Source organism: Thunnus albacares, chromosome 16 (assembly GCF_914725855.1).
Source record: "Thunnus albacares chromosome 16, fThuAlb1.1, whole genome shotgun sequence".
Lineage (NCBI taxonomy): Eukaryota > Metazoa > Chordata > Actinopteri > Scombriformes > Scombridae > Thunnus > Thunnus albacares.
Window position 1 is genome coordinate 12,783,146 of NC_058121.1, and position 21,229 is coordinate 12,804,374.

The following is a 21,229-nucleotide window of genomic DNA, read 5'->3' on the forward strand; positions in this document are numbered from 1 at the left end:
CACAGATGACCTGGAAACTGTTCAGTGACTAATTATAATTCAGTAAATTGGATGTCGTTAACAGCTCATGGATTCCAGTGCCTGCATGGCCATGTGCTTGAGTTGAAGTCAAGTTCAGATCACATGTCTCATGATCTGATACAGTAGGCCTTCTGAAGGAGATCACATGAATATAAATAGATTCTCTCTCAGTGGCAGATGAAGCATCACCGTCTGCACTGTTTCTTTCAGATAACCTGCAAAGTTGAAATCTGTCAGAACTTTTAAATTTTATTTCGATTTCTTCTGTAAGAAGTTAAGCATAAATTTCAGTTTCCTGATCCGTCCTGAACAGTACTGTGTTCCAGCTGGAGGACAGGTGGATAAAAAGATAATATCTGGCTGTCATCGTCTATCAAAAACAAACTGATGTCTCTGAGCCATCGTTCTTTGAAGTGCTGAGGCAAACTGATGCGCGCAGAAGTCGTGGAACAACAGCTGATGAAACAAATCGGCTTGTCTCTCTGTAACTGTGATGCATTTCCCACTGGAGATTCCTTTTTCTTCTCTTTGTGTCATTCTCCTCTTCTCTCCTGTCTCATCCCATATCCATTACAGAATCTAGGTTACAAAGACTGCAGCGTATTTTTTTTTTTTGCTCCATGTCTTCATTTTCTCTCCTTTACTTTAAGATGTTATTTAAATTTGGATATTATTATCATGATAATAGAAATCCAAGGTATCAAAGTTAAAGGTATGTTAACTTTTTTACATAAATTCAGGGAATTGTAGCTCTTTCTAACTGTTAATGCTAAGAATGATGTTAACCAGAGAGAGCCTTTGGCTGCTGTCCTTTGTTGACTTTGAAACAGTATGAATTAAATAAGATGTCTTTATCACTGACAGGTCCTTACAGAACAAAAAGCCAAACTAAGCAAACAAAGCGGTCTAAACAGATGCATTATTCATAAAGCTCATAAGACATTCCACCTCTGCCGAACTCCTTTCCAAAAAGAAGCCGCTGAGGGACTTAAGTGGGAATCCAAAGATGTAAAGAAACATGGAGCCGCTCCTTCAAGTTGTCAGTTGCTCCGCTTTGCCTTTGGAGTCTAAACTTTGTTATGGTAATGATGAAACGAAAGGTGTTACTGTGAACCTTCAGAACAGATGAATCCTTTTAGTCTACCCATACTGCGTTGTCTTGTATGTTTCCTGTGTTACACCCAATATATTAAATCCAAAGGAAAGAAGGTTGGGACAAAAACAACCAGAAATGTCTTGAGTCCAATCTCCACTTTTTAATGGTGAGTATTTGTGTCTTTTTGTTGTCTTAACCGCAAAATAATCCCTGAGCTGCTCATTAAAAAAAAAAGGGCCTGTCTTCCCACTAATGTTCCAGCGCTCCTATCCCACAGCTGCCATGTTGTTCAAGCAGCTAAGCTAACCACCCCACCAGGGACAGGCAGCGAGGACGTGAAGGGCACTCATAGCAGCACCGGTCGCACCGAAAGCAGCGGGAACACGAAATAATGAGAAAGTTGAACTACGTCTCAGCTAAATCGATCGAGAGGAATCGATATCACGCGGCAGCGTCGTGAGGCCTTCGCAGCGACACAGGTGCGCGTATCACAGAGCGAATATGGTTTGCTCACATACCTTTACTTTCTCGTGTGAGGAGATACTAATTTTGCACGCATTTTGAAGTAACGTTAACGCTTCGTATGGATTTTCTTATATCTTAAATCACACGCAGATCTTTAGCAGATCTTTTTTTTTCTTCGTACACTGTTAAATCACATCATGACATAGTTTCAAGAAGAAAATGTGGATTTTATGAGACTACAGACCAGCTCATGGTAAATTTGCGTGGGTTGCATCTTCACTGATCTATCTGCCGTTACGGAAGGGAATATTGGCAACTGAACTAAGCTGGTACAAAACACTATAATCACTAAAATGAATAAATGAACGACTGAAAGAATAAGTGCATACCAACACACACAAACCCTGGTCTAGCTTTCTTCTTCTTTTCTCCCTGCACTCGTGAGCCAAAAGCTGAATATTCATTATTATTCATTCATTATAATTATTCATTTATTTCAAAAACAGCGCTTGGTGTTTACTACATATTTATTTTTATAAATTATTGGTCATACGGGGGTGTGAGCTCACCATCGTCTTGTTTTTGCATCTCTGTATCCACTTGTAGTGTGTGTGTGTTTATTGTATCTGTGCTTTTACATCTCAGAGATGAAAGAAAACAGACTCTCTTGCTGCTTCCCCAAACCACATCAAAACCTTTCATCTAGCTGGAATTATGATGCATCCATTGCATATGAGTATGTTATTTTTAGCCTGTTTTTGGGGCTAGCCTGTGATCAGAATGATTTGGATTCAAATGAGTTTGGCTTCGCCTAACACGAGTCTTTCTCTCAGTCTTTTCAATCAGTGCAGCTGCAACTTGAAGTGAGCACTCAAAATAGCTCAAATAATGGGACACCATTCATTCCATGTGTTTGACTGATGAACCGGTCTTGAACAGGTCCTAAAGATAAAAGTTTAATATAGTAATTTGGAAACCGCTAAACTGGCAGGCAGGGTAACAAGATTTGACGAAGCAATGTGCTGAATACTCGAGATCTTACAAATTTCAGCCTATTTTCTGTGATTTTTTTTTTCGTCCTTGTTCATCCCCGCAGTTTATAGGTGGTGCCATTGTATCATTTCATATGAGCGGCACAAATGGCAATTACAGCAAATGTCAGCAGTATCATTTGCATGTAAATTGCCTTTTTTTTATTTATCCAAGGTCAGTTTTTAACCTAACCCCAACCCTGAATTTTGTTTGGATTGTTGCTTATAAGCCTGTGTCTCTGTGGGACCAACTGATATGCTGCTTATTTTGATCCATTAAACACTGGCTTGTGTTACAGTGGTAAAGTAGCAATGAATTTTCAACATTATATTATGAGTAGTGGTTATCCAGTGGAGATTAGGAGTTTTTTAAGGACATACCAGCAATGAAAAAACCTTGAATGGAGTGTATGTCTGGGCTTTATCAGTCACGATTTATATATAGGTGTGGGAGAATGGACACATAAAGTACTGTAGATGTACATAAAAATATTACAGGGTGAGTCCAGACCAGACAAATGGGCAGAAACTTGGGTATTTGGACATGACAAAATATTACTCTGCAGTAACCTCCTTATAGCTGACACACACAATAAAGTATGTCCTATACAAGTTCTTCTACAAGACTGGACATCTACTAGGCCCCAGAGAACCCGCCAACTATGCAATTTACTACATAAGAAGGAAGCAAGAAATACTACTGTAGGTGGAAATCAGCTGGAGAGAAAAAAGACAGGATCAGAATCAAAGGAAAGGAGGCAAAGGAATAGTTTGATATTTTGGGAAATAACACACATTTGCTTTCTTGCTGAGAGTTAGATGAGAACATAGATATCTCATACCTGCCCAGGACTATTTCTTGGCCAGGTGCTGGAGTCTTGTCGTCACTTTGAGGTTGCCAGACAAGCAGTGGAGACTACAGGAAATCTGTCACATAAGCCCAGAGAAAAACTCATCTTGTTGTTTTTTTCACTGTAGCTGTTTCCCTCTGCTTCCAGTCTTTATGCTAAGCTGAGCTAACCACCTCTTGGTTTTAACCATACAGTCATGAGAGTGGTAACAGTCTTCTCATGTAACTCTCAGTAAGACACCAAATGAGTATATTTCCCAACATGTCAAACTACTTTTAAGACATATTTGTTCTCTTCTATTGTTTAATTCATAGAAAGTATTTTAAAATTCAGTTTTCTTGTACGCTACTTTTTTTTGTCTGTAAGTAATAAAATCAAACAGCACGAGATGGTTGATATGTAACAAAATGGTTGGATTTTGCTGTGTGAGTCCTGTATGATAAGGAAAAAACAGACAATTCTTATTGAGCACTTTGAAGCAATTTCTTTTTAGTAAATAGTTGATTTTCACCCAGCTGAGGGCACATGGTACCATCTAACTGTGCCTGTAATCATTTGTACCTTTCAGGATGGTATTATCTAAAAAACAAAAGCGTGAAATATCATAGCAGAGTCTGGGTGGCTGTTTGGGTGTTGCACTTGATTGTTGTTATTTTAGGCTGAACACTGTCTGTAATGTTGGGTGCCTGTTATTGTGTTGTTATTGCATTTTTGGTTATTAGTTTAATTTACTTGTAATATCAGAGTGTTTGTGTGCCAGTTGCTATAGGCAAAAAAATGAAAATGCCAAAGAAGCATCTAAAGGCAGTTTCCATTGATTAAACCTGGAACAAGCCTCTTATAAACAGATATAATAAAACACTTTTTTGTATTCCTGAAATAGAAAAAACATATATTTGCACTTAGCATTAAGCCCATTTCACCAAATCTGTGGAATACATCCATTTTCTTTCTTTAATCTGTCCCCGAGTGACGGGGATTTTCTCCTGTGTGACTCTGCATATCTTAGCCACCTCCACATAGAGCCAGTTATTTGCTGTAAATAGCCGGTCCTCTCCAGGGAATGGTTTATGGCATGTGACAGTGGGAATGGCTGCTGTACTTTACAGCCAACTAGTGATCTGCTCTTCACTCTATCTGTGTTCCTACAAAATGTTTGCTTGCTCCTCTATCCTCTGCTTTTCAGAACTTTATATTGAAATATATTATGCTGGAAATTCTGACAGTAAGTATATTTCACAATTATCAGTCCACATTTAAAGTAGTGCTGTTCGTCGCATTTATTCAACTTCACTGTCAGGAATTGCTGGGAGGCTATAGCAACCAGATATGTGAAACAAACTAATTGCCAGATGCTCCAGTTTATAACAGTATGAAGAAAAAAGCTATTACTGTAATTCATTGGTAATGATTGTGACTATATTTACTGTAGTTACTACAATAAGTAAGATATATATATATATGACATCAATTACAAATCCATGTCATTAATTTAAAATGATAACTGTTTTTTCCCATCTATAAGAATGTTTCATTAAAACTGTTTTATATGGTAATTATTTCATCAGTTGCTATAAGGACATTAAATGCTACAGTATATACAGATGAAGATGTAGATTAAAAATGGATCTAACGCTGCAGCACTGAAGAATCTCTCAAATTGATTACAAATAGTCCAGTAGACAGTGTGATGGCAATATTATGATGAAGCAAAGCAAAAGAAACAAATCTTTGTGTGGGATTTTTGCATATAAAGAGTCATGCGGTGAACACAAAGCAGAGGTGACATGTGGCCTCCATCCTGAGGCTAGCGAGTGACTCACCTGTTTTGCTGTGAAAAGCGCTCGAAAGTGAAAACTGTTCATGACTCACATTTTATTCTGCACTGCCCACCCTTACACAAGATTAACCAGTTAAAAATATTTCACACACTTAGCTGCTAACAAGCCACCAACGCTTGTACTCAACATGCTGCACTCACAAACCCTGAAACCCCAAAGTTTAAACAGCCCCTTACAAAACATAGCCAGCCATTTCACACAAACACAGCTGCAGGAGCAATAGAAGCAATCCCAGCATAGACAGCTTAGACATGAAACAGGCTTTGGGGATGCAAAGTGCCCACGGCAATGTTTCAGCATCTGGAATTAGACCAATGCAGAGGAAGAAACACAAAAATACAGAGAGGCAGAGGAGTATGAAATTGTTTGTGTGAAAACATTTCCAACACTCTTGACGAGAAAATGACTTTTCTTATCAGGCATGTGGAATCCAGTATGTTGCCCTCAGCAAGTGACCTTGTTTGTGCTTAAGATGTTCAGTTGACTGTATGGACTTAAAGTAAATTAATTTGAAGCTCTCCAAATTCTTGTCCTCATTTTGAGAGAGAGAATTTGTGCTTCACTTTTAACTTGAAGAACCCTTGAAATATGAACAACCTTGCCTCTCCACAAAGGACCGGACAACAGTTAGTGTTTGACTGTTACCATGAAGAATATCTGCACAGCAATCAGAACCCAGAACTCGAGACTCTTATATAAATGCATGTGACACCCCTGCAGCAAAGCATTTGTTCATGCATTTAAATAGGAATATTATTATAATGATGGATACCTTCTACTTATAGATTCTGCTTTTCTGCCAGTCTGTTAACTCTTCCACATGCCATTGAACATTAGTCTGTAATTGGTTTGAGGGTGTTGAGGGCCCCGTAGAGAAAATAAGCTGAAACATTTGACCCCTTGCTGCTCACTCTCCGTTGTAGTTCAGGATGACTCCACTATCAATCTGCTTCTCATGCAGATTCTTTTACAGATAAACCATTGCAGCTGTCAGGATGCTGAAATTTCACGTTACAGTATTTTGCAAAATATCAGTATCAAAATAAACCATTGAATTAGATGTGCTGTTTCTCAGGTACTTGATAGAATATCAGATACATGATCTTGTAGAAGCAAGGTTGTTCTTTGGCACCTTTGTCATTTGTTACTGTCCAGTTGGCCTATTCTATGAAAGAAGGCCTTCTGAAGCTAGAATTATGCTTCTCAAAAGATACATGCAAACTTATGCAACATGCACACCTTCCACCATCTCAGCAACACGTAGTGCAGACCTGTGCGTCAAACAAATCAATTGTTTGAATTTAATTGCTGTCTGGAGGCAGGTCTGAAACGGGATGGCCCACAACTTTGGTCCAGACTGAAACATTTCAACAAGTATTGGATGCATTGCCATGAAATTTCTCATAGGCATTCATGTTCCCAGGTGGATGAATCCTAGTGACTTTAGCATGCTAACAAAATGGTGAACATGGTAAGCATTATACACAACAACATGCTAGAATTGTCAATGTGAGCATGTTAGCATGCGGATGTTAGCATAAAACTCATAGCCAAACAAAACCACTAGCATGGCTGTAGACTCCTAGCCTTGTTCACAAATCTTTCGAAGAATAAATTCAGTTGTTAAGGAGGCTGCATTGTTGGGCAGTATACCCAACTTAAACATCTAAATCAGTGCCACTGGCTAATATAGCATATGAGGAAGCATTCTGTTATTCAGGGGCATCACTAGGAATTGTTTTTCTTTTTTCAATTTAAGTTAATGTGGTTTTACATGACCTCAGTGTAGCATTAGGCCCTACAATTGTCACCAAACTTCACCCCACTAGCACCAACACTTACAATAAATCAGGAGGGAAAAACAAGTTATACACACACCACAGCTGATTGTCAGCTGATACAAACAGACACAGATTACATTCATACAAGAGAAGTCTGCTTATCCGGTCAACTCCTCAGTCATCCCTCAGCCATAATCCCATGTCCACTGTTCCTGCTGCATTTTCCTTTCATCTACTAGCTTCATCTGGCCTGATTCTATACTAATCAGTTCACATGTTTTCATTGGCTTGTCTCTTAAAATACTGTATTTCATGTCTCAGTGATATGCCAGTGATCTGTCAGCGTGTGTTCAGTTGTGCTCTGACGCCCCTGGGAGTTTTCATGTTACTCCCCGCTGAGTCTTAAAGGTATACTATGTAGGATTTGTTGGCTGGTGTTTGTAAACATGCAGTATTTAAAGCCGGCTCCTCCATCTGCTTAAAACCAGAGAGAGAGCGAGAGCGAGAGAGAGCAGTAGTGTTTGTGCAAGCTAGAGAGTGAATGAAGAGAGGGTATAAAAAGGTCTAAAAATCTGCAGCTTGAAGTTAAGAATGTGTCTATGTGTGTGTAAATGCATGGATGGGAGTGCATGTGCCTTTCCCATGTGCAGGCAGTAAGGTGAGATTTCCAGGTCCCAGGGGTTCTGTGCAGCACAGTACAGTAGAGCCATTTCTTTGCTTAATTGTATAGCATGTTTGAAGGAGCTTACTTGAGCAGAAAATTGAATATAAAACACTTAAGTCATCAGACTTATACTTTATCTTTTGAGAGTAGAGGGAGGTTTGGTAACAGGGAGGCTATTGCGGAAATGAGAGGGAGATCATTGCGGATGTTGTTATGGCATTTTTAACAGACAAAATATGTTTTAGACGGGTTTGTGCAAAAATAATACTGAAAAACAGAGCACCTCTTTCCCCCCTGCTGCAAATCTGATACATATGCTCACCAGAATATTCACTATTTAACAGAGTTTCCTTACATCTAATCAAAACCCTTTATGCATAATCATAAGATCTCACATTGCCCCCACGCTGTGAGTTTTATATATATTTAGTTTTATCTGAAATCCAGTGGTCTTTTTCTTGGATGGAGTTTCTGGTAAATTCAATATTTTCTCCTTCCTCTGGAGCTTAAAGCAAACTTCCTTCAACACTGCCAGAACTTCATCCTCGGTAATGTATTCCAAAAGAGCTCATCTACAATTTCAATGAAGTCCTGCGCTGAATTATTTGAGAAAAGGGAATTTTTCTGGTCACCTAATGTACAGTAGAATGGATCTCAGCAGTGAAGTCTCTCGTTTGCAGTTCTTAAAAAGTCAGTGGGGAGATGGCAGTGAGGGACTTTAGGTCATAATCGTGAGAAATCATCCGCATAAAAGGAGTCTGTCTTGTATCAGGCATTAGTGGATATAATTGCTTTGGCTGGACATAGGATATGGCTCAATGACAGTGTGTCTGAGAGTCCACAGATATGGAAGGGGTCAGTATGCGCAAACTGTATCCTGTATTATGTCACACAGGGAGGATAAAATAACAGATACACCTCGTAATGTAAAGCATTTTAGTGCAACAACAATGCAAACTATGGCCTCAGAAACCTGCAATAAAATCATCACCTTTACAACAAACTCCAACACAGAAAGGTTATTGCTGAGCTGTGGGATTGTATGACAATATACTATACAGATGTTGATGTTATTGTTTCCACCTCTAGTGTAGTGTAGTCTCTTGGCAGTGGTCACATATTGGAAAATAAATTCAACATAACCTTTATATTTATGTGTATAATAAGAGCTTTGTAACTTGATTGATTTGATTTGAGACAGTGGCATTGGAGGAGGGACTCTTCATTCTCAGGAAATCTCATGAAGTTAATTGTTTTCTACTGAAATGACCTCATATTTCTTTCTTGAGCATTTGTTTTTTTTATGAAGTAAAATGTTAGCAGTGCGCCATAACCGATGAGGTGATCCTCCTGAGGCCGACCTCATAGTCGGACGTCGAATCCGATTGATTTGTCATTCCCTTGTTGAGAAATTGTTGGAGTTATGATGGAATCCTTATCCACACCCATCGCTGTCACCTGTAATGACTCCTAACGAAAAAATTGACCTACATTCTTTCCATCTGTTTTCTCCATCTCACCGCGGAGATTAATACAGCCATTGAACCTTGCGTTCGATACCCCATTTACTTTACCCTGCACTTCACTTTGCTTTATATATCATGGACCTGTTTTGTGAAGTGAAGTAAGGCTGGAATACTCTAAGATGGCTGTGATTTCATGGAATTATGTTAATTATACACATTTCCACAATTACTTTCATCCAACAATCATCGTTTCCCCAATTTTCCCACATGTCCTGTATGGTGTGTTTTTCCACAAATACATCATACCATTACACAGACCCAGTGGACCTGCAGGATAGGCCAAACGCTCAGAGCCCTGTTCATTAATATAACATGTTAACTAACCTGGGCTCGCAGCCATCATCTTCCCATCCATTTGAGACTAGATTTATTGCAGTGAGACTCTGTGGCTGCTGTGTCTAATTGCTCTTTTGTCTTCAGTTGTCCTGAGGTACAGACACAGGGAAAGGAAGGACCCTCAGCTTGGTAACAAATCCTCTACTTTATGCTTAGTGTTTTATCTTATCTGTAAATGCGGAAATATTGTATTAACTTTATATTTGTCTATTACATTCCCAGTGTTCAGTTGCAAGTTGCTGGGTAGTCTTTTTTTGGCGCTTAAAATAAAACATCTTTGGGTTAAAAAAAACGTCTTTACTGGAAGTTCAATATCTCTAATATAGAGTCTGTCTATATATACGTTATATTTTGTACTATCAATCATTTTCTGGAAATTTCTGTCATTTATTTCATGGGTATGTCATTTTCAGAAAAAAAAAAAAAACCCACATAGCTTCACATATCTGCATGATTCATTCATTTTCAATCACCTTGTTTTAATTAAGAAGGAAAACGAGGTCTGTGAAAAAAAGGGCTAATCTTTATTAATTGGGCTTTCTGCACCACTGCCTCGCTGAAGGGATTGTTATAAAACATTCTCTGAAGTCACATGACGCTTCATTTATCATCAGCTGGAAACCTTCCCTTAAGCACATAGTGCCCTGTGCTCTCACACACACACACACAAACACACACCAGGGACTGTCAAGCTGAAATCAGTTCAAATGTCTTTTTCCAGCTTGTATACGTTTGCCCATCTTTCTCTGTTGCCTTGTCTTTTATCGTCTCTCAGGATTTGATTACAAGTCTGATGCAATTCATCCATCCTGTGCAATGAAGCAATCTTAAAGAGATCTCCTGAATGTTTATTTCAAAAGGCATCTTTCAGCTAGCTGCCTGGTTTGGCAGTTAAACCTTATACCTCTGGGTGCCATTGTGCTCTGAGGTTAGTCATAGATCACGGAGGTGATGTGGCTGGCTGGGATGGCCTTTAGTCAATATCTCCTGTGAGAGATCCTCAAGCCTGTCTGTAGCCAGACCCTGACCCCTCTAGATTATCCTTATATCTGTAATTAAAGCCAGATGAGAGGAGAGGAGAGAAGAGAAGAGGAGAGATTCATATTTCATCAGTCGGCAGACTGACAGACGCACTAACTAATTTACAGCTCTTTTTATCTCCTGCCTTAGATCAACAAGTGTGTAAAGGATTTCTGGAGGTTGTTGTGTATATTTGTATGTGTGCAAGAGATGGAAGGGGGAGAGAAGGTGTTTATTATCAAGGTGAGGATGATATCAAGGATAACATTTCTGTATATTTGTATTTTTTTTTTTATCGTATTTTTTAATCTTTTACTATAAGTGCATTTGATTGAACGTATGTCTGCACGCAAATACTTACCGAGGTTTCAACTCAAGTACCCAATTGCTAAAGAAAAATATGCCACACATTCATGCATTACATCACTTCTCAGTTACACATCTTGTATTGCCAGTGGCCATGTGTCAAAAAATTTGCATATATACATAATCCACTTATGCTGCTGTGCTTGGTTGGTGCATGGCCATCCATACTAATTGCATGGGCCCCGGTTCACCGTGATGGCATATCTGTGCAGTTGACTAAGAATTAAGTGGTGGCTCCTATGGGCATGTTGATGCCCTTTGAGCCACCAGATCTCTCCAACAACTACCCCCGCTGCTGCAAACTCAGGTCGCAGGTTAGCCAGGTCTTATTAAACTACAGCCAAAGGCAATAAAAGGAGTCATATTGCCTGATAATTTTCTCTTTGGTGAAGCCTGGGTTTCCATGATAACAGCTTCAGACTACAAAGCAGCAGCTTGGTTTCTTGGGTTACTGGGTTTGTGGGAATAGTGGGATTTGGGCATTTTTCTGTTTCTGCTGCGAGATCTGTTTTTAAACACATTTCAACACAAAGAAGCTCAGAGCACGTACATGATGTTTAAAGACAGTCTGACCCACTTTAAAGAAAATACATTTATTACCTGTTATGAAAGCAGTTGCTCTCTGTGTTTGCCTAAATGTTTTCAGCTCATTAGCCTACCATGAGAGTTTTTAATTCTGGGCACAATAAACACAGTTAATTTTAAATGCTGGTTTGTACCACAAGTGATTTTAATTAGCACTGTCTTTATTGTACTGGGTCTCTCCACTTTCACTGCACAAACTTTATCGCTTTTATGTTCCTCCCGTTTTGTTCCCTGGGAAAGGTTTTCAGCTATTAATTTATGCTGCCAGTTTATAAACAGGTTGTGAGGGGATAAAACTGGATGCCAAAGACATTCTGTTTTGTGTAGAGTCAATAAGAAAAGACAAAGATCTGTATCAGTGTTCTGCATATTTATTTCGGCTTCATATATTCATCGCTGCAGGTCTCCTTCCAGTCTTGTTCTGGAGCTGTAAATGCATTGTAGTCCAAGTTGCAAAAGGAGGGGTGTGATTGGGAAATAGGTGTGCGCTCCATCAGCCTGTGTGTTACACTGAAGGTAATAACCATTACTGTCTGATTGGAGATCTGTCCATCACCACCCGTGACTCTCATTGAACCAGACCCCTGGAGAAGTTGTGAAGCTCGCTCCAACTGCAACTCAAAGGACTGGTTTGATTGATGGCATCACTTTTATTGCTCCAGTGGGAATGCTAACACAGACAACTGACCTGTTGCCTTACTGACACACAGTCCATCTAGTGATTGGCAGGTGTCTGTAGCTGATATGCTTAGATATGCAACCCTTGCATTAACCTCCAGCTGCCACCCTCCCCCCTCCCTGTGGGTTTGGGGATGTTTAGGTTGATATTGAGCTGCCAGCAGAGTGGCAGCTGGTCCTGAAGTGCTTCCTTCACCTCTGGTCTCTGGAGATTGCAGCCCAGCCGGCCGTTTGTAATTAAAAGCGCATAAAGACAGATAAAGCTCTTTCCTTCTCTCCACCGAAGATGCCAGGAGGCTGAAATACAATCCACTAGATGCCTCGGAACACCGACCTCCAGGGAGAGCGCCTTCATTTCTAAGCCTGCAAAAATAAGTAGTTCAGTTTTTTGCCCTTAATTGCATCTCAACAAAATAAACAATGTGGATTTAGCACTGATTTTATTCAGGTTCACCACACAACTCCTCATCATAATAATTGCCCTCTTCCAAGTTTTGTATTTTCTTCTTCTGCCCAATTTATCCTTATGTCTGAATGTCCAACACTAAGGATTCTTTTGTGCAGTGTTTTTTTTTTTCCCTATCACAAGAAAGTCATGCTAGCCATGAAAAACTATCCCTGATGAAGCCAAATGCGATATCCAGTAATCATGAGCAATCCTCTGCTCACTCCAGGATTGTTTCCTCAAGTCTTGGCTGCTGTGAAGAATCACCTCCAGCCAACCCCCAGATCTATAACGGAAAGAGAGAGAAAAGAAGGTTTGACAAAACAAAACCACTGCCCACTTTGCATTTCAGATTTTACTGTTGCTATCAGCAGTTTTATGCACACTAATTGCTATTTTTATATTGTAATTGTGCGTTTTTTAGTAAATCCTGGGGGGATAAAATGAAGTGAAACAGCCTCTGCAGGAATTGTGGTCAGAAATAGCTGATGCTTAACCCAACCTACCGCAATACCACATTCAATTCAAAGCATGAACTGTTATTTGTGTTTTCTATATCCACCTTGGCTGTGTTGCAGAGAGAAGAGTCTACATATCTATCAGGGGCTGACAGATAGCCTCCCGCAAAAGCCTCGACCTAAAAACCAACATCCATGACCTTCATGGTGCCTCTGCATCTAGGTGGACAGAAGCCATTCTCTGCTTCAAAGAATTCTAAAATTGAGGTCTTGAAAGGTGCAACCTAGACGTCAGAAGCCAAAGAGACCCTAAAATTTCACCCAGCAAAAATCCCCACTTTCTAATTCCCAAGTCTTCCTTTTCAGACAGAGACAGCGTCAACTATTAGCATAGTGAAAGCTCGGTTGTCAGTGGAGCTGGTATTGTCTGTCTGGCTGTGTCTATCTTCTCTCCCTCCCAGCTGTGTCTACTGGAGCTTTTCTTCCCTCAACCTGACACAGTCACACTCTTTCAATCAACACAGCCAAAACAGCCTATACATATTTACCAGCGCCAGTACTAATGTGCACTCTCACTGCCTCATATTCATATTTACCAGCACTAATGCTCCAGGCTCCCTATTTCAGATTTTATTAAGGGATGGTTATTGAGGTGTTATTGATGTGGCAGCAGTTCTTTGGCTCCAGGGCAACGCTGCTACATTGAGTGGGAAGAGCAATGGGTTTGCTGTCTGAAATGGGCATAGACTGCCTTTTTATGACACCACAAAGCAACAATACACTGCTAACTCATACACAATGCTATACTATATCAACACAATGCACAAGTTAAGTTCTACTTGTGTGCTACTGAATTAAAAATCCATCATATGTATAAAAGAAACGTGCTGAAATGATTAATTTATTTGTTGATCTACAGAAAATGTTGTTTTGATAATTAATGAATCATTTATCAAGATAAGATACCAAACATTTGTTGGTCCCAACCTCTCAAATATGATGATTTTCTGTTTTATATAATTGTATACTGAATATGGTTTTGGGCTGTTAGACAAAAAAGTGAAAAAAAAGACATATTCTTCATATTTTCCCCTAATCCTTCCTCTTTTTTTCTTCTTCCTTTCAAAATTACTCAGACAAAGCAAGGAAAATCACTATTTGATTGAAATGGTGACAACTGGTAAAAATCTGCAACCAGTGAAGGAGAGTTGCAAGTAGACATTAACCATCTCAACCATGTGCTCAATGATAATCATCTGCTGCAGCCCTAGTGCATTTATGATGAACTGAATCTGACAAACAAGCATACATGTATAAAATAAGCTTTAATGAACACTTTCAATTTGCTTAAAAAGCGCAGGCACACCTGCAGTGCTCGCACTAACTAGAATGAATATAATTCAGGAAAGGCGTGTGACTCAGATGACTGCATCACAAACAAACAGTCCCGTGTATTTCCATACAGCTATCGTGAGACACTTGTGCGAGGCTGCCATGCACCCTTGTCTCTCTCTCGGCTCCCGCTGGTCGATCACCGTGACTTGGGGCAGCAGAGTGGAAACACAGCAATCCTGGCACTGCCAGTGTGCGCTCTGAGTCCATCCACCGTAGAGAGCACCAGTCTCCCTGTTCCATCTGTCACTCTACTCCCATAATCCCTTGCTCCTGTAACTGATCTAATGACATGTCTTTGCCCTGAACAATGGGGAGAACAGAACTGTGTGAGTTTTAATCTTATATGCTGGAAAAACTTATAATAGCTTGTTGTTCAGAATGAATATTAAAGGGTAATTCCAGAGTTTTTAAAGCTTGTGTTAATAATCAGTGTTGAGTCTGCAGATAGTCACCATAATCTGAGACATTAGAGCTGATTTTCTCGCTGGAGATTTCAATGTTAACATTAATGTAAGTTCTACTGTGCTATATCGCACTCTTCACAGGTTTAACCCTACAGCTCCTGTCAATCAAATCACGTTATACAAGTTTTTACAAAAGATAAGCATTTCTGTGTAATCACTATGACAGCAGCAGACAGGTAAATCACAAGAAACATCATGTGAGTCAACTCTGATTGGACAGGAAACATGATGAAGGATCTACACCGGTGTGAACTTCTTCCTCTGACATTCTGACATGCATTTTTTTTGGCGTGTTTCTCCAAAAAGGAGGCTGTTTGATATGCTTCCCCACTCCTCCCCGACTGCCGTGTTTGTTCTCTTGCCCCGCTGCATGTCATAATGGGCCGAGGCAAATCACTTCCAGCCCGGAGCTGAGATAGTGATGGTATCAAACTGACCCCTAACAAGCTGTCAGCTCACATTTGATAAAGCATGCATCAGCACGGGCCAGCTTGGCATTCGTTTGGACAGAGTGGACAGGTCTTATTCAAACAGTGTTATTCCCTCAGTTCTCTGTCTCTTTCCTTTTTTTTTGATCTCTCTCTGTTTTCCTGGACAGTTTAACTTGTCTCATACTGATGATGATGACAGCCAGTGCTTCTGCAATTTGATCCAGAAGGTTGGACTCTGCTTGCTTTGCAAGATTGTGAAGTCAAGATCATACAAAATGGATAGATGGATGAATGGATGAGTTGTACCTCAGCCTCTCTCCTATTACATCAGCTCCAGTGCTGCGAAATCTTCAGTTCCCCAGTTACCACATAGAGGGAGCTCATGCGTGCTGTGAAGCCAAACCGTGGAAATGCTGAATGAGTGAGTGAGTGAGAGTGTGTGTGAGAGAAAGAGAAGGAGAGAGAGAGAGAGAGAGAGAGAGAGAGGTGCGTAGACGAAATCACGGCGTAGGGGAATGATAATGTGACACAAACCAGCAGCTAGGGTATTCATTTGCACTGTGCGGCAGGTTTAAGATGCGCTGTCGTTTCGGACCAACTTTGGACAAGTCTGTGGGAACCTGCGACGCACTGTACGCCCTGAGGCTGCGTGACAAGTTAGGAGAGGGAGAGAAAAAAAAAGGACTCGCATCACTATTTTTAAATGGGTACAGTGAGATTTTGGGGGGCGTGGACGGTAGAGGAGCAGCAGTGAGCATGTTGGCTCATGGCTGCAGTTCCAGCGTAGTGATGTGCCGGCTGGAAGAATTGGACTACGCGTAGACCGAGTGGCTGGACGCGGAACCGTGCGGTTGCCGTCAATCGTTGGAAGCCGACTTTCTGTCATTTTGAAGCACGTTTGGCATTACTGGATTTATTTCTTCCACGCGCTGCAGTTTGGCGACACAGAGGACTTTAAGGAAGGAGCGCGAGCTGTTAAAAGGGGGTTTTTAAGACGCAGCAGCTGCCGTGCGTAAGGGACGAAATCTGGTCGAGCAGCTATTTGAATGACAATAGTTAGAGGCAATTGCTTTGTTTATTTGTTTTAGGAAGCCTTTATCGGAACTGATTGCGCATGGTAAGTCATTGGAAGCTGTCTTAAGTGAAACTGAAGTGATCATTTGTAAATATTGACAGGTGTTATAGTCATTCAGACTGTTTCAGACTGAGCCTTTAATTCACTTACAGCTCTGCTTTAATGTCTTAAAACACCGCGGACTCATAAGGTTGGGTATTGTAACCAAACCTCTGGCATGGATAATCCAACATATGTTTAATCCAGTTATCTACTTTCCTAATACTCGGAGATTCGGGAACACTATCGTTATTAACAACCTTATGATGCGTTTGAAACGCCGAATGAGAAACTAACCATCACTTTAGTGTCTTCTTCCCTCCGAGTTGTAGTCGATCTGGCAACAGCCAAAATGACAAGCAACGGACCTGTCATTGTCTACGAGTGGCTGAAGACCCTCCAGCTTGCCCAGTATGTCGAACCTTTTGTGGATAATGGTTACGACGATCTGGAGGTGTGCAAACAAATAGGAGACCCCGACCTGGATGCCATCGGCGTCTATATCCCTCACCACAGGCAGAGGATTCACGACGCGGTAAGAAGGCTGAAAGAAGAAGCCAAAGAGACGGCCAGTGGACTGTACTTCACCCTGGAGCCGATGCCACCCGCAGCTGAGATTTATACCAGTCACATGGTGGACCAGTATGAGTCCAAACTGCGGGGATCCAAGTCCTGGACCGAGCCCAACAGTGACCGGGTTGGGCGCACCGGTGGGTACATGGGCGCGCAGAGGAACCTGACGCTGGGCAACAGGAGGGAGCTGGTGATTTACCCCAAGCTGAAGCTGAAGATCATGATCAGGGATAAACTCATCAGAGACGGCATCAACCTCGCCCGGCCGCCCTACTCTAATAAGGTAGGAGAGACGCTGATCCCTGCAGGTCATGACAGTTATATGGGACAAAAGGGGGGGGGCATCACCTGCCAAATGTCACGCATGACAAATACTGGATGAAAGCACTCAGACACAATGCATCTTGGTTAATACTCTATAAACTATTATTTAGTCTGATATCTACAGTAATTTCTACACTTATTTCATTCTTAATATAAAACAAGAAAATGACACTTGAGCAATTGTTTTAACTTATTGACAACATCATAAATCGCACCTTTGTCTGGCAAAAAATTCCCATTTTGAGAAAATGCAGTTTTCAGACTGAACATAGATTGAATGATTTGCCAAAGGTGGTTGTTTTTCCAATATGCCAGAGGTAGTTTTATGGCACAAAAGAAGCTGTCACCTGCTAAACATCATCCATCATTTGGATGAAAGCACACTGTCACTCAGATAGAGCGCATCTTGTGCAAAGGGCGCGTTTCACTGATGTGTTCAACATCAAAATAAGGTAAGCAGCTTAAGGTAAAATGCCAGTGTAATGCCTAAACATTCCCAAGCAAGCCCTGCTGCACTTTACAGAAGTGTAAGTGGTTGCCGTCATAGTGAACGATGGGAATGAAGTTGCTGCTGGATCAATAAGCAAAGAGCAGAGAGGAGATCATGAGGAGCTTTCACCCTGTCTGTAATTTCCTGTAGGGGGAAAAAGATTTACACTTAGATTATTAATCTACTTTGACCTCACCTGTCCAGCGACTTGCCTCCGCATTCGGTGTGGGTGGATCAACCAAGCCCACGAGCATATAAACCCTGGCTCTTTGCTGTGATGAATGGACGATGGGCTATCGATTGCAGGGGCAATAAATGAAGATGAAGAGCGCCCAGCTGTGTAGGCTGTTGCAGTCCTGTGAGGACCCAGACTGAGAGGGCCTCTTGTTTTCACAGAACTGATAGTGACCTTTCATTAGAAGTGTCTGAATCATATGCCTTACCAACTGAATGACTGCTGTGTACTTACAGAGAGGCTTTTGGGTTTTCAAGTCTGCAAGCCAGTGAGGAGACAGAGGTCACAGCATCTGTATTTTTTTATGCTGTGGGGCTATAATGCAGGTTTTGTTAACAAGTGCAAACTAAAGCTGACATAGCATTTGCAACGTTCAATAATGACAGTCTAGTGTGATTATAGGCCTGTTAGCTGGTCAGCACAACAGACAAAACCAGCCCTTATCTACTGTATAATAGCAGCATGTGCATGATGTGTGGTAGCTTGTTTTGAACACGGGAACATCTGCGAATTCATGAATCTGAATGACATTATTTCCTCAGGAATCATTGACTTAGGAATTAATTACTGCTTTGGGGTTAAGACGCCTAGCATGAACCGCAACTTCCTGGGTTCAGTTCTAGCCTGGGATCCTTTTTTGCATCTTTCTCAGTCCCTCGTTTCCTGTCATCTTTCTACTTGCCCCAAAATATTTGTTAAAAGGGAATTAAGTTCTGCATTCCCTAAGGCCTACTGAAAGAAAGTTTTTTTTTTGTTGTTTTTTGGTAGTGTAGCCAGGAACATGTCCTCTTGATTCAGCTGATCTAGAGCCATTTGATGGGATGTTTTTCAGTGAAGGGAGCCTGAGGAATGAAGATGGAAACAGCTGTCCTGAGGAATTATATGTGCTTTCAAAGTGCATCGATTTATACTAAATTATTCAAAAAGTCGAAAAGATGCAGGATCGTACTATCAGACCTCTGTATTTCTAAAATCCTGGTTACAGCCCTGCATGTCAGCTGGATTGTTTTGTGTGTTTGGATATTCACATGCAGGTGTGTTTTCAGTGATCAAAACATTCATGACTATATGTATCTGACATGTATTGTACGTTATCATTCATTTTGTAAAATTCAGACTTTGGATTCATCCGCTACGTATTGCTTGCTTTCAGATTTGCTTTTTCAAGTGATACCAGCTTTGATTCCAATATTTGCATGTTTTGTAAAGCTCTTTTTTTTTTTATCAGTCTGTATATTTCTGCCACTTTGGCTAACCGTGAATCCCGCAGAGATTTTGGATTTGTGAGGGATTATCTGTCAAACCAGGGCTGAAACAAAGTGTTGGTTCCAGAGGGTTAAACTATCTCTCCCTTTGAAGGCTGTTTTTTATTTAGGGCCAAATCATTGGCATTGAGGCTTTGGAAGGGGAATGAGCAGGTCAAGGTCTTTCTCTGTCTCTCACTCTGGTGTGTGTTTGAATGTGTGTCTGTGTGTGTCTGTCTAACCCTGTAGTTTTGAATTGGCTCCAGTACAGTGCTTTTCTCCCCAGGAGGACTGAGAGGAGTGTAAAGAGATGGAGCTGTGACCAGCTAATGGAAGTTTGACTAACTGGGCTGTGATTGGTCTGTATCTATCTCTTCTCTCACTGCCCTTGAGACGAGATGTCACCCCCAAGGGAGACTGAGACCAGAGTTGGCAGACTTGGGGCAATTACAGGACACACAATGTCAAGTCTCAAGGGATGTTCATTGTATAGCATAACCAAGATCTCCATCCACATTTAAACTGTCCTCTGTGCTTTCAATGGGCTGGGATTTTTTTTCATGGACTACAGTCCGCCAGCCCTCTGTTCATCTTTGTGTCAGGCTTTGTCTCCATTGTTTGTCATTATGCAAAACACGTAGGCAATGTAAGCAGCAACATTCAGAAATCCTCTCTAGCGTTTGCTGAATAACTTCTTGTGAGACAACCCATTATCAAACAATTCACTGAAAGGGCTCTGCTGGGTGTAATAAATACCCATGATCCTTATCAAGAGACCCCTTGTCTGAGAGCGAGAGATATTTCTTATGATGTAAACAAACACTTGTGCTACGGTTTGCACATTTCTTGATCTCTCATCAGGGAACAATATAAGCAGAAAAGATGGTGCAGCCTGTTGGCGTGTTGTTAAATGATCTACGGTTTTCGGCTACAATGTTATCCTCATCCGTCTGGTTGCAACTTCTTCATAAATGAAACGGCATATACAGTTTATTCATAATGAGAGTTAAAGAAAGTCAGGCATTCTTCTTTCCAAAATGAGAAACAAAAGCATCAAATTTTGATAAATGCTGATCTGATGAGATTTGAAGATGTTGTTTGAGATTTGTGCAGCTTCAGAGAGTCCAATCATGCATCATTCTGTTCTTTGATTTGGCTGTGTGCTCACCATCACAACAGCATTCTTTTGGCAAGCATAAGGTAGCATCAATCAGATACAACTTAGTGTGCCTAATTTTTCCCAGATGAGAATATTGTTGCTTTTTTGTATGTTTTTTTAAGTTTCACTGGTTGCTCAGGTTTATTGGAAATGGATAGACTTCTGCAGAACATTGATTGCATCCCATATGAGTGGACATCTAATCAATTTTTCTTAATTTAGGGGGGTTTTTTTTTAGTTGTGAAAGAGGTTAATTGTGCAAAGACAATGGCTCTATTTTTACATTCTATCCTGCTTCCTTTAACTTTCTCTCACCCGTTGATGCTCCATGAGAGATTATACAAGTTTTATCTTATCAGAGAATTTTCTCTCTTCCTTTGTCAACTCTTCAACTCAGCACCAAACTACTGTATGTGAAGATGTGTTCTCATCCCAGTCTCATCCACAGACTGGCGTTGGAAACGGTAGACAGTCAGTCATAATAGCGCCTCATTGTTAGTGCTGTGTGTCGGGGGGAAGTAGGAACTAAACACTGGGAGATTCTCCATTGTTTGTATGGAGCCACATGTCCTTTCACTACTGGTCTGTTTTGCATTCCCAATTTCCGTCCATTGAAAAGGACTGCAGAGGCAAGTG

General features: G+C 40.8%; 1 protein-coding gene and 1 long non-coding RNA gene across 4 annotated transcripts in view; one reads left to right on the plus strand and one right to left on the minus strand.

The window, feature by feature from the left end:
- sash1a (SAM and SH3 domain containing 1a) overlaps nucleotides 1-21,229 on the plus strand; it is a 244,356-nt gene that overhangs the window by 60,801 nt on the left and 162,326 nt on the right. The window contains exon 1 of one of the 3 annotated variants that reach the window (XM_044329654.1): nucleotides 15,881-17,424. The exons of 1 other annotated variant lie outside the window; for it this stretch is intronic. In XM_044329654.1, the coding sequence (XP_044185589.1) occupies nucleotides 16,921-17,424 (504 nt within the window). In that variant the 5' untranslated portion in view covers nucleotides 15,881-16,920. Of the gene's footprint in view, nucleotides 1-15,880; nucleotides 17,425-21,229 lie in introns of those variants that run through there. One more of the 3 variants, XM_044329653.1, reaches the window with a different exon arrangement.
- On the minus strand, nucleotides 11,491-16,953 carry LOC122965530. The gene is made up of 3 exons (XR_006398244.1): nucleotides 16,866-16,953; nucleotides 12,931-12,992; nucleotides 11,491-12,624 (listed from the first exon to the last, which is right to left on the minus strand). It is a non-coding gene; the product is annotated as an uncharacterized LOC122965530 (long non-coding RNA).